Source organism: Grammomys surdaster, unplaced genomic scaffold (assembly GCF_004785775.1).
Source record: "Grammomys surdaster isolate TR1022 unplaced genomic scaffold, NIH_TR_1.0 125704, whole genome shotgun sequence".
Taxonomy (NCBI): Eukaryota; Metazoa; Chordata; class Mammalia; order Rodentia; family Muridae; genus Grammomys; species Grammomys surdaster.
Window position 1 is genome coordinate 2,177,504 of NW_021620539.1, and position 12,736 is coordinate 2,190,239.

A 12,736-nucleotide genomic window follows, 5' to 3' on the forward strand; every position below is an offset into this window, starting at 1 on the left:
TTGAGCTAGGTAGCCCACCTGAGCTCCAGTTTCTGTAGCTGCCTTGTATAAGTCTTCAAAGGAATGTATTTCATCCAAGACAGGCTTCTGAAAGTGGATGGCCCCGCCTTGGGTCTATAAGAGTTAGTCCTCTTTATATGGTTTCTATTTCTCGTGCATGTTTCCTCCTTAACAATGGTCCAACACAGGCACTTGTGATCTCTCCCCCACCCCAGCATATTCTTGGAACCTTTGGATTTTGTTTCTGTAACAAATTTCATTTATCTTCTCCTCGCCATCCCTCCCTTTCTTCCTAAATTTAGGTTTTATGTCCACGGCTCCTGATACAACCACAGTGCCACCACTTTCAGATATTTCAGGTTATTGGCATAAATGTCAGTTAGATGGGTGAGTGTGTTCTGAATGCCAGTACTTCAGTTGAATTCATATGCCAGCCCAGAAGCAGAATGTGTTGTGTTAATTATCTGATTTAATTCATACATTAACTGTGTGAGAAAGGCTCTTTAATTATTTTATATGTGAAAAAACCGAGGCTGTGGATTTTCTGGGGCTAACATCAAGAAACTGACCTGGGATTTTCAAGCTTCAAACTATTGGCTGGCAGAGTCTTGATATTGTTCCTTTGTACTGATCTTCAGGACACCCGGAGGAGTATCAGACAGGAAATAGGCTGAACAACAAGTATCGGGATGTGCATGCAGGATGTGCATTCGTAGGATACAGAATGGTCATGGCCATGGGACAGATTGGAGCAATGATCAGGGATTGCTGCACATAAGACTAATCTAAAGGGATTTAAAAGGTAGTAGAATTCCTAATCTGGTCCTTCTATAGTAGCTGAAACAGAACTCTTGGGAATGGAGCCCAGTGTTAGTAACCTTAAAAATGCTGCCTAGATGATTGCTCTACTACAGTCAGGGTTGAGAACCAATGGTCTGGACCATACAGTGTCTGAGGGTGGGACAGAGGATAGTAAAGCAATGGAAAGAAAAACAGAAAGCAGAAGGCTATCCTGGCATTCGTTCGTCTGCCTTCTTGTCTTTTGCATGTTTCTGAAGCCATTATGTTTTATTCTCCAGTTGCTGAGCATGCAGAAAGCAAAATGTGGTTCTAAGCACATTGTGTAGACAAGATTAGAAAGGGGATCAGAGTGTATCTGGTACTGTGCTGGGATTCCGATGTGGCAGTGAACCCAGACATACTTAAACATCTAGGGTGACAAAGGCTCTGGGGTTGCCAGTTTTAGACTAGTAAATCCAGATGTTGCCTTGTTATCTCGGTGTGTATCTGCAGTACTACAGAACTGTAACTATAATGCTCTGCCTGAGTACTGTAGTTTAAAATATATGCTGTAACTAACTTTCTTTTTATTTTTCCTTTATTGTAGGTATGACCTTATAACATACATGTATACACTGGTTATTTAGGATATACTGCAGATATTTTAACATTTCTTACAGAATGAAGCATTAAATCTGATATGGTTGGTTACTTCAAAGTTAGTAATAACAATATGCCTGTTCTTAGAAATAGTTCAGTGGGATGTCTATTAAAATTTTTCATATATCTTGCAGAAATCTGAAGTATAGTCTGTGTGGATAGGCTGGCCAGTTTCAGTTTGGGTCATATTGAAGTTACATGAAAGCTAGCCTAGTTAATAAGTCCTCTTGGGCCCCCACTGAACATTTTCATTAATCACAGCAGACCATTTTCCTTCTGAGAGTAAGGCGTGGCTTGAACTTATTTAAGGATTTGGTCAGGCTCCTACAGCAACCCAGACTCAGCCTATCTGACTCAGACCTAAGTGCTGTGCCATGGGAGAGACTTGGAGAGGCAGCTCTGGCCTGTGGCCTAGACCTTAGATGCAGTCAGCTTCTGCTATGCTCTTCAAGGGACCTACTGTTTAAGGGTGTCTTATTTCTTCATCTCCCTCCCATCATTTTTTAAGATATAGAAGGCACTTACTTAATAATCAGATATAACTTAAAAGTAATGCACTTTGATCTCAGCATTAATTTCTTTCAGTTACGACAGTCCTTAATTTTGTCAGACACCTCTACTGGCTGGCAGTTACTTATGTGTTTATTGATTTGTGGTGTGTGTGTGTGTGTGTGTGATTATTGTGAAAGTGTGAGTATATAAAACATTCTTGAATCTTAGCAGGAAAGTTTTACTGAAAAGAAAAGAAATGGAAGTCTAGGGTAATTGCTAGGATCCTCTAGATTTCTAGCTGTTTCTAGAGAGCATGCTATTAAGAACAGTGAATGCTCTCAGAGCTTTCTTTGTTTCTCTTTGTGAAATAAACTGGGGTTGATGTACTATATTATTGTCAGAAATAATAGATTTTTTTGGAATCAAGCACTTTGTTGAACCTTAAAATAACTATGTCAAGCATTTTAGGTATAATCTTTTGTGTACTATAGAGGAAAATCCTGAATTTCTGTTAAATGCTTACGTGTTAGAAGTCCTTTAAAGTGATGTTTGAATGCTTTAGTGACACTTTAAAAATAATGACAGTAAGAGGCTGTTGTAGATTTAAAATGATTATTATGTCCTCATGCCTACTAATCCCCCTCCCCTCAATCCAATGTAGTTGAAATTGAAGCCTGCTTTTGAAGATGGCAGACCCAGATGTTCTCACTGAAGTTCCAGCAGCACTGAAGCGGTTAGCCAAGTATGTCATCCGGGGCTTTTATGGCATTGAGCATGTGCTGGCCTTGGACATCTTGATCCGGAACCCCTGTGTCAAAGAGGAGGACATGCTGGAGCTGCTCAAGTTTGATAGGAAGCAGCTTCGATCCGTTCTGAATAACTTAAAGGGAGACAAGTTCATCAAATGCAGAATGAGGGTAGAAACTGCGGCAGATGGGAAGACGACCCGCCATAACTACTACTTCATCAATTACCGTACTCTTGTCAACGTAGTGAAGTATAAGCTGGACCACATGAGAAGGAGGATTGAAACGGATGAGAGAAATTCCACCAATCGGGCTTCCTTCAAATGTCCTGTCTGCTGCAGCACTTTCACTGACTTAGAAGCTAATCAGCTGTTTGACCCCATGACAGGTGAGACCTACCCAGATGATGAATCAAAGTAAGATGTGTACTTTTTTAATTTCAGTTGTTCTAAATTGTAAGCCAACTGTAGACTTTGTAGGAGTAAGTAGATCAGTACGAATCAGCATACAGTCTTTTGCATTGCCTCTTTTCTTCATAAGGAGGTGTATTTATTCATGGAGTTTCCCACTAATGGCTCTCCTGAATTCCCCCCTCTCCCATCCCAACCTTTATTTACTGCAGCAGCCTAATCTGAAGGATTGAGTTCTCTACCCCTTTGTGGTTATTCTGACTTTACTTGTGACCTCATTCCTAAGCAAATTATTTTAGTGTCTATTTTTGTCAGTCACTGACAGATGAGCGCATAAGCATATAACATAATATGCTTGAGAGTTTACTAGTGGACATGCGTTGTGCTGGTGGGAGAGTGTAACTAGATGTGTGACCTGCATTTAGGGAAGAGCTCTAGAAGAAGGAATAGCTGAGACCTGAAAGATTAAATGAGATAGCCAGATCAAATAAGAGGGGAACCCTTTTTAACTTAACAAATGGATCAATAATACAAATCAATTAATGGAAGAGAATTGTTAAAAGCATACATGATTTTTAAGAATCTTCATTAACACAATTTATGAGCCATGTTTTCCAAAAATACAGAATATATGGCATTAACACACACACACACACAAACGTTAAAATGCTGGGTTAAATGGTTATTTTTAAACTAAGCATGAGACAAGTTTTGTCATATACTTGGTGGAACAGTTTTGTCTTGTTACCTTGCTTTATGGTTTTGGTTGTTGTCCTTTTGTTTTTTGAGACGTGGTCTCTCCATGTAACTGAGGCTGGAACTCACTTGAATTCATTGTTCATGTTGAACTCCTATTGATCCTTCTGCCTCAGTCTCCAGGATGCTACGATTACGGATCCCCTACACGGCTTTGTCTAGAGAGTTGGTTATTTTTGTTACTGTGATAAAACAGCATGCCCAGAACTGACTGATGGAAGGAAGAGTTTATTTTGGTTGACAGTTTGAGAGGGAGAGCCCATAATGGTGGAGAAGGCATGCTGGTGGGCAGTTGGAGCAGCAAGCTGTGTCTTCATTTACATGAAGCTGGGGAATTAGCTATAGGTGGACTGATGTAATAAACTCTCAAGTCTGGCCTCAGTGACATACTTCTCTAGCAAGGTTTCACCTCTTAAAAGGTTAACCTCCCCAAATAGTACCGTTAGCAGCCTATGGGGAACATTTCTCATTCAGAGGCCCACACCTAATTAGGAGAAATCTTATTATTTATTTATTTATTTATTTATTTATTTATTTATTTTTGTTTTTAAGACAGAGTCTACACTGTAGCCCAAGATGACCAGGAGCCAACTATGTTACTCAGGCTGGCCTTGAACTCTGGGTAATCAATCCTACCTCAGGCCCCCTAATACTGGGATTATAGGTATGAAGTAGTATGCCTGGCTGTGAGCCCTTGACCATAAAAAAAAATCTTAATTACCATGCTGGATGTAACCATTGTCTGAGTATACCAAAGGAATACCTCATGGTTAGAGTGAGGAACTAGTTGTAATCAACAGATAGCCTTTGGAAAGCGTGACCTGATTTAAGAGGAAAGGTGAGTTTATTAGAATCAAGGCCTTGAGATAGGGTAAAGGCATGAAAATTTTTTTCTGAAAGAAATCTGAAGCTGAAGCAAGCATGTTGAAGTCAGTCTGAACAGAGACTATTTTCAGTATGAGCTTGATAGTAAACACGAGTGTGGGAAGAGCTGGTGTGGGAGAGCAAGGAGAGTCACTCACTTAACCACTGATGTCACCCAGAACAGGCCCACACCCTCCAAAGCTTGTACTAAACCTCAGTTGGTGACGTTTTGCTCCTGGTGCAACCTGACTTATCATAACGAAATCTGTAATCAGTTAAAGACTCTGGTTTTTAATGCACTTGCCATCTGATAATAATGTGTCTTTTATTGAACTTTACCAAAGGACAGGATGTGCTGATTGGTTGATAGTAGACCCCAGTCTTCTTGTTAATTCACAGATAATAAGCATGTTTTAATCCTTAAACTACTAATACCTTTCCATTCTTCCTTTATCTGTACATCCTCTTTAGAAGTTCTTGGTCCTCCCCCCACTTCCTTCTTGTTTTGCTTAGTTTTATCTCTTCTGCCTCTCTTATGGAGAAAACGGGAAGTAAACATATGTATAGCAGGTTGCATTGTCCTTATTCTGATAATGTTTGTGCACTGTTTAAATTTATACACAGATTTCAGTCCTCTGCACATCTCAAAGTTTTCCTATTTTCAAGTTGATACTGGAGGTTAATGATGTCTCTGGTCTAATGATAGATGTAGTCAAAGGGCTTCTCTTGATTGGTTGTTTTTTGAGAAAGGGACTCAGGTAGCTCAGATTGCCCTTGAACTTGCTATGTAGCTCAGGATAACCTTGAATTTCTGATCCTTCTGCCTCTACCTAAGTCCTAGGTCAGTGGTTCCCAATCTTCCTAAAGATGTGACCCTTTAATACAGCTCCTTATGGCGTGGTGACCCCCAACCATGAAATTTTGTTACTACTTCATGTCTGTGATTTTGCTACTGTTATGAATCATAATGTAGATACTTGATCTGCAGGATATCTGAGATACATCCCCTGTGTGGGGCCGTGACCCACAGGTTGAGAACCACTGTTTTAGGCCTGTGTCATTCACTAGGTAAGTGAGGGACATGATGAGCTTCCTTTTCTGTTTCTTCCTTAGAAGTTCTTAGGTTGAATTGTGGTCTCTTTAGCCATCAGGGAACATGCAGTAATTGGATTATTTGGAGCCTTCCATATTTCTTTACTTTTGATAAATAGTTCTTAACTCAAAAGGCATGGGCAGCTCTTTGCGAGTGAACAAAAGGATGAACTCCTAGGTGACCTCCCCAGGAACATGGGGAATTCTGGACTCAGTGAATGTTAGGATTATTTTATTGTTAGTTCATGTATAGGCCAGTGATTTACTACTCCAATATAGTTTTTCTCTACCCCTCCCTCCTTTCCTACAGGTTTGTAGATTTTCTCCATTTATGCTTTGCCTTTGGTCTTTCTGGTTCCAACTGTAGTCGGTTGGTATATGTAGACTTTTTTTTTTTTTAATTTCATTTGGAGTGGCTTTCAATATGGCCAACAATTAACTAGCTACACAACTTGATCACCACACGGTTGATGTTTGAGAATTGTGCAATGCAGTTGCCAAAAAAACCCTCCAAAACTCTAAAGATGTTTTAAGTAAATTTATGATTTTTTTTTGGACTGCATTCATAGTTAGCATATGGCTAGTGGGCTGCAGGTTGGACAAGCCTTGGTAGTCTTTGCCCACCAGTTCTGGGTTTCAGAAGTTTAGTCAGACCAAAATAGCTACTTCAGTTCCAGAAATATGGGGAGGTTATATAATTAAAACAGATATGACATGAAATCCCTCAGATCAGCAGAATAGTATCTTGTGGTTCCTAAGTGCATGTTTCAGATTTAGCAAGCTTTCTAACAATGTAAGTAGACTTAGTATTTCCATCCTAACACTCTGTGCCACATGTGATGTAGCTAATGGCACTTCTGAGTTAAGTTTAGCAATGTGTGTTATTCTCTTTTTATATGTTAGGGTTAGTTGGAATGGAAATAGCTTTCTGTTTTCCATTTTAATTTAAAAATATGCACCCATAATTTCAGAGAAAATTTTCAAGAAGGAAAAGAAGAAATCGCTAACAAAACCACTGGCCTTTTTATATATTACCTGTCTTTATTATTGTATCTAGAACATTTTTGATCTCTTGGTTCCTTAATGTACCAAACTCTTGGTTCTTTTTATAGCGTTAAGATATAGTTAATAGTCTGGCTTCCCTGCCATACGTGAGTTCTTTGATTCCCCTCGCCCCTGTTGTAAATAAGATGTGTTGTATTCCTTTGTATATATTGTGTTTTACTCTTGCTTAAATTTTTTTCAGTAAGATTATTGCTAAAAGAATGTAGTCTTGTGGCTTCTAAAATGTGTATGTGGCACTGTGGGTTTTTTTTTTATTGTAAGTGGAATAAAATTCTCTAATGTTAGAATTAGAAATATGTTGGAAGCTTTTATTACTGATTATTACAGTAATATTACTGATTACCAGAGATCACCATAAACCCATTTTAAATAAACTTTGATATGGGAGTAATTAGATATTCTTAAAGAATACATATATTTAATAAGATCTTAACATCAACAATTAGAGATGATGTCGTTAACTTATTAAATGCTAAATGTATAGGTGCCACACATGCGTATGTTGTACTGTTGGAGTTGGAAGATCTGCAAAGGAATATCACAAGTCTAGGGATGTAAAGATTGCTAGGATGCTCTACACAAAATATCAGAGATGTGTGTGGTAGCTTTTATGGGGTTTAGCTTATTTTCTGTGGTTCCCTGGAAAAGATACAGTCATTTTAGGTTTTGCATGAAGAAGTGTTTACTAGCTAAGTAAAATCTTTAGTTATATAATTCAAAAACAGTTAACAATAACTGAGGAGAGTGGATCACACCTGTAGTCCCAGCACTCAGAAGGCCGAGATAGGATGATGGCTGTTAAGTTCAAGGCTACCCTGAGCTAGTAAGTTCCAGGCCATCCTAGGCTAAGAATAAGAGTCTGTCTCAAATCCAGCAATGGGGATAGACCTCTCTTGATGAATTAGGAGTAATTTAGAATGTTCAAGTAAATTTGACATCTTAACTGTTAGGGTCTGGCATTTGTGAAACTTGCTCATGTGTTAATGTTTGCCTTAACACATTAAAGATAGGACAGGTTACTTTTCCCTGTCTTCTCTTACTGTTTGGAGCCGGAGATAGATGTCTTGTAAGCAGTGTTTGCTGTCCCTGCCATGAAAGCACAAACTCAGAAGACGTTCAGGGTTGTTTGCTCAATTCCTGAGTCCTCAGTCTTAGAAATCATGCCCAAATGGCATTAATTAGAGAATTATGTCAGAAAGCTACAGATTGGAAGAAAGAAAGGGATAGCTGAGAACATTAGCTGTTCAAGTGTGAGGACTTACAAATCCCAGGTACCCACGTGAAAGCCGATGCTGGCCATGCATGTCTGTAACTTCAGCCAGTATTGCAGGGCAAAGGCTAGGGAGCTCACAGGCCGGCCAGCCTAGCCAAAACAGCAAACTTTGGGTTCAGTAATAGCACCTCAAGGGAATGAGAAGAATTATTTTTAATATTCTCTCTCTCTCTCTCTCTCTCTCTCTCTCTCTCTCTCTCTCTCTCTCTCTCTCTCTCAATCTGTAGGAGGGGTATGTGCACATGAGTGCAGTACCTGAGGAAGCCAGAAGGGGGTATCAGTGCCTCCAGAGTTGGAGTTACAGGGGGTTCTAAACTACCTAGTAGTGTGGAAGCTGGCAGCCAAACTAGCTTCTGCAGAAGAAGCCACTGCTTTAAGCTCTGAACCATCATCCCAGCCCCTTTACTTTTGATCTTTTGTTGTTTTGTCTGCCTGTTTGTTTGCTTTGAGACAAGGTCTCACTATGTAGTCTTGGCTGACCGCCGTGTAGACAGGCCTGCCTCCAGTTACTGAGAGCTAGCATTGAAGTCATCCGTGACCACACCTGCCTTTTGATCTTGACAGTTTGAGAGCTTTAGTTTTAGGATTTATTTTTGTATGTTGATGCTGACATAAGAACTAACTTAGATGTGAAGAGTTGCCTTTTGGTTTTGATTCTGGCATAATATTCAGTTGATTATTGTCTTTCAAATTTGTCAAAACCTCAGACTTTCTGCCTGCCTACTCCAGTTTGAGATGAATTTGATTGAAACTTAATTTAGAAAATGTGTTGGAAGCTTTAGCAGTCATCTAAGTAACATAGTTCATGTTGTCACTTTTTAATTTGTCTTCTAGGCATGCTACATTTTCCTCCTCTTTATAATGAGTTCCAGAACCTAGGAAGAATCGGTGCTTAGACTAGCTAAGTGTCCATTTGAGGGAGGACCAAAGCCAGCTCCCTTGATAAAAATCAGTTTGCTGGTAGGGATTGTATTTTGTAGATCATTAGTACATTTAATATCTCCTTGGTTTTAAAAAATGCCAGACCTGTCTTATCTTGGCCTTTTATATTTCTTCAGTACTGTACAGTGAGTTGTTAAGGGATGGACTAATTTATTTTTATGATAGGCGTAGTCATGAAATATAACTGTTGCTGTTATGTTTGTTACATAATAGTAATTAATTTTTTTCATCTGTTTTCTGATATCCAGTTAAACTGCAGCCATTTGCATTAGGAAAGTAGTTTGAAAAGTGGACAGAATAAAAGGTGACTTTTTTTGAGATTTCAATTTTTGACTTAATATTTTGATATGTGTATCTCCCTAAATGAACTCTTGAATTTAAAGCCTGTAATTATAATAAAGTGATGGTAACTGGCTGTGAAGAAGTAGGTGGTAGCTAATGACTCTTAAAGAGCACATCAGGTCATGGCAGTTGTCCCCTCAGAATGTTCCCAAACTTCTATACTCAGAAAAGTCAGTCCTACACAGAGTTGACTAGGTCCTGCAGATCTGGGACTGTTTCTACCCCTGTCCCATATTCACAGCAGCCATCTTAGTTTAAGCTTGTGAGCAGTGGGGATGGGTTTTGCTTGCCTTTTTGTAAGAGCCATCCTCACTGCCCAAATACCTATGTGGCTTTCTCCCTGATTTACTTCTTTGAAGTGTCCAGAGATGACTCCTTTGAATACCTTGTATAAGAAATAAAATAATATCCCTGTTCCTTCAGTGTTTTTTTCTCTATCTTCCTTCCTTCCTTTTTTGATAATACATGTTATTTCAATAAAATGTTATTTATTTATTTATTTATTTATTTATTTATTTATTTGATCTTGACTGTCTGCCAGTAGAATGAGTGCCAGGAATAGCTCAGAATAGGATTGGGTGGATTAGGAAAGCATAATGTGGTAAAGGTCTGGGGACATCAGACCTACTGTTTTTGGTTGAGGCTTCTGTGCAGTAGTCATGTGATCGTCTCTTCTTGTCCAACCTTGAGGATGTGGGCTGTGTATTAAATGACAGCACTGTATTTTATCAAAGCAGCTGGACCTATTTTGATTTTTAAATTTAATCTTTTTATTGTATTTTTTTTAATTTAACCTATGAGGGGGAAAGATGGTTAAGTGCTATCCAAGTTTGATGGACACCTTTTATGGATCTTTGACAATGAGTCCTGGCCAGGGGCAGGTACTCTCTGATTGTCTGTAATTGGAGGAAGAGAATACCATCTTCAATAATTAGCTGTATGGAGATTTGATTCTTACTGTCTTGAACCCATAAGTGTCATCAATTTGATATCTCTGCCCTTTTTCTTAATTATGTATGTCCCAAGTACTTCACTGTCGAAGGATGGTAAACAGTCTTCACTTTGATTTTGTTTGTGCTTAATGTTTCCTTGGCTGAATCCTCACTTAATGGGCATCATTAGTTAAAATCAGTACTGTGGTGGCGTGGGCCTTGCCCAGCATAACACTTAGCAGTTGTCTTCTGTTTCTTGGCTTTTGGATACCTTTCGGTTTTTCTTTTACCCCTTTGTTCCAAATCCTTAGCTCCTGTCTTCTCTACTCTGAATTCAGTTTTGTTCTTATATTTGGGAAGTTAAAATGGCATAGATGTCTCTCTTCCCTTCCTTTCTCACTCCTTTTGAAGTATGACTTGCCTTCATTACAGAGCTAGGGCATTGTTGTACTATCAGATGGTCCTAAAATCGTTCTGAAATGCCTATTGGCAAAAGAATCTTTTTCTGCCTACTTCAAATGCATATTTGTAATTGGATTTACTTTGATCCTTCTAGCAAATGTAATAGGTTAATGGTCAGCTAAGTAAATGCCAGCCATGTGACAGGCACTTAATGGTTGTTAAATCATTTAATACATACAAGTTCTTCCTTTTTCTGTTTCTTCTTAAGAAGAGAGGACTTCATATCTACATGGGGAAAGTTTGTTGGATTAGAGCCGTTAGAGATCATAAGTTGGAGAAAGGATGCATGGTTCAGATGGAATCCAGGGTTAGGGTAATGCAGTTAACTTAGTATCTGTAAGCCTTTATTCCCATATATGTCAAACATGGACAGTATTATACAGACTTGCCTCTGGTGAATACACGGGAATATTTATTAAGCCGCTTTCTTCTTTAATAGTTAGTGAGAATAGATACCCCATCTTTTCTGATGTCAGTCCTATCATTGTCCAGCTTTGCCCACAGAATTTGTACAGCTTTCCTTTTCTCTCTGCTCTCACATTGTAAGATCTGGCTTGCCTGTTCTCTCTGACATAGCTTTGCTTCAGTACTTTTGCCTTGGTCTTACATGTGGAGAGATGGAATGGGACACTGGGTTTCAATTCTAATCTCTTCTCTTGTACTTGGCAGTCTGTCTGTACAGCTTAGTACAGAGAGGTTTAGTCATGTGAGTCGTTGTCATCAGTCACCTCATAGCAGTTCTCAGCAACAGTGTATGTCGGAATTCTGTGTGGAACTTTGAAAATTCCCCTTCTTGTTCCCCACTCCAGGTCTATTGGATCAGTGTTTCTGGGTAGGGCCTGGGTATTACTGCTACTAGAGCAGACCAACACTTTAAAATACTAGTCTTGATGATGGACATTCTTTCCCAAACCTTTCAATGACCTTCTTGTTACTAAAGGATAAAGAATAAAAGGCTTAATGTTTAAAGCACTGTTGGGATCATCCAGTTTGTCGTGTAAATTCCAAATTTTACCATCGTCTTTGATAACTGTCTTCCTACCGCATGGAAATTGCAACTTGTCACCTGCTTATGATGACCTGGAACATCTGTTTCTTCCCCATATTTCCTCAACCTCTGGAATAAAAACGTTGTCTTCTAAGTCCTACCCTAGAAAAGTGCAGCTTTTCCACAGGCCTCCTCATGGCCTCTGCGAGAAGTCACGTACCTTCTTTGGACTCTAAAACACATATGTGTTTAATTTATTCTTTATTGCTCCTTGATCATTTTAATCTCTAGATAACTTGCTCCTCTGTTAAACTTTAAGCTTATTGATGACAGGTTCTTTGAGAATATCCCTTGGTATGCGCTGAATTTTCATAGTTCACCATCCTCTTTGATTTTGGGACAGCTCATTTGCATTTTCATAATGCATGGTAATGTTCATAAAAATGATGATGGCATGGTAAACTACTCTGAGGTCATTTCCCATAAAATGTCTAAGATGTCACATTTCTGCATTTGGCTTTTGACAGGCTGCTCCTCATTTATAACTTGTACTTCTGTGATAAACACAGACTCAGATATAAGGCTAACTTTTTCTCTGGAAATGTTTGCCAGATATGGTTAATCACTAGGGACAGTTAACGCTAGGACTCTCAGGTTAACCCTGTTTTGGAAGTAGAGGTATTGACTGGCCTTTTAAAAGTTTTTTTTTTTTTTCCCCCAAGAATGTTTATATAGCAAGCAGCCTTAGTGTTTCTAGAGTAAAAAGTAGGTTTGCTTACTTATTATAATAAAAAGACTATCTTCCTAGAACATGCTAATTGACTACTCAGGTATTTAGTAACTCCCCAAAACAGGAGGTTGACATGCTTATGCTCTTTATAAAAGAGCTTGGGCTTTCTTTTTCTGTAATAAACCAACTGCATGTATGCTAA

General features: G+C 38.9%; 1 protein-coding gene across 2 annotated transcripts in view; it reads left to right on the forward strand.

Annotated features, from left to right (window-relative positions):
* Gtf2e1 (general transcription factor IIE subunit 1) overlaps nt 1–12,736 on the forward strand; it is a 31,881-nt gene that overhangs the window by 1,522 nt on the left and 17,623 nt on the right. The window contains exons 2-3 of one of the 2 annotated variants that reach the window (XM_028788163.1): nt 639–802; nt 2,594–3,066. In XM_028788163.1, the coding sequence (XP_028643996.1) occupies nt 2,619–3,066 (448 nt within the window). In that variant the 5' untranslated portion in view covers nt 639–802; nt 2,594–2,618. The remainder of the gene's footprint in view (nt 1–638; nt 803–2,593; nt 3,067–12,736) is intronic. The other variant, XM_028788164.1, reaches the window with a different exon arrangement.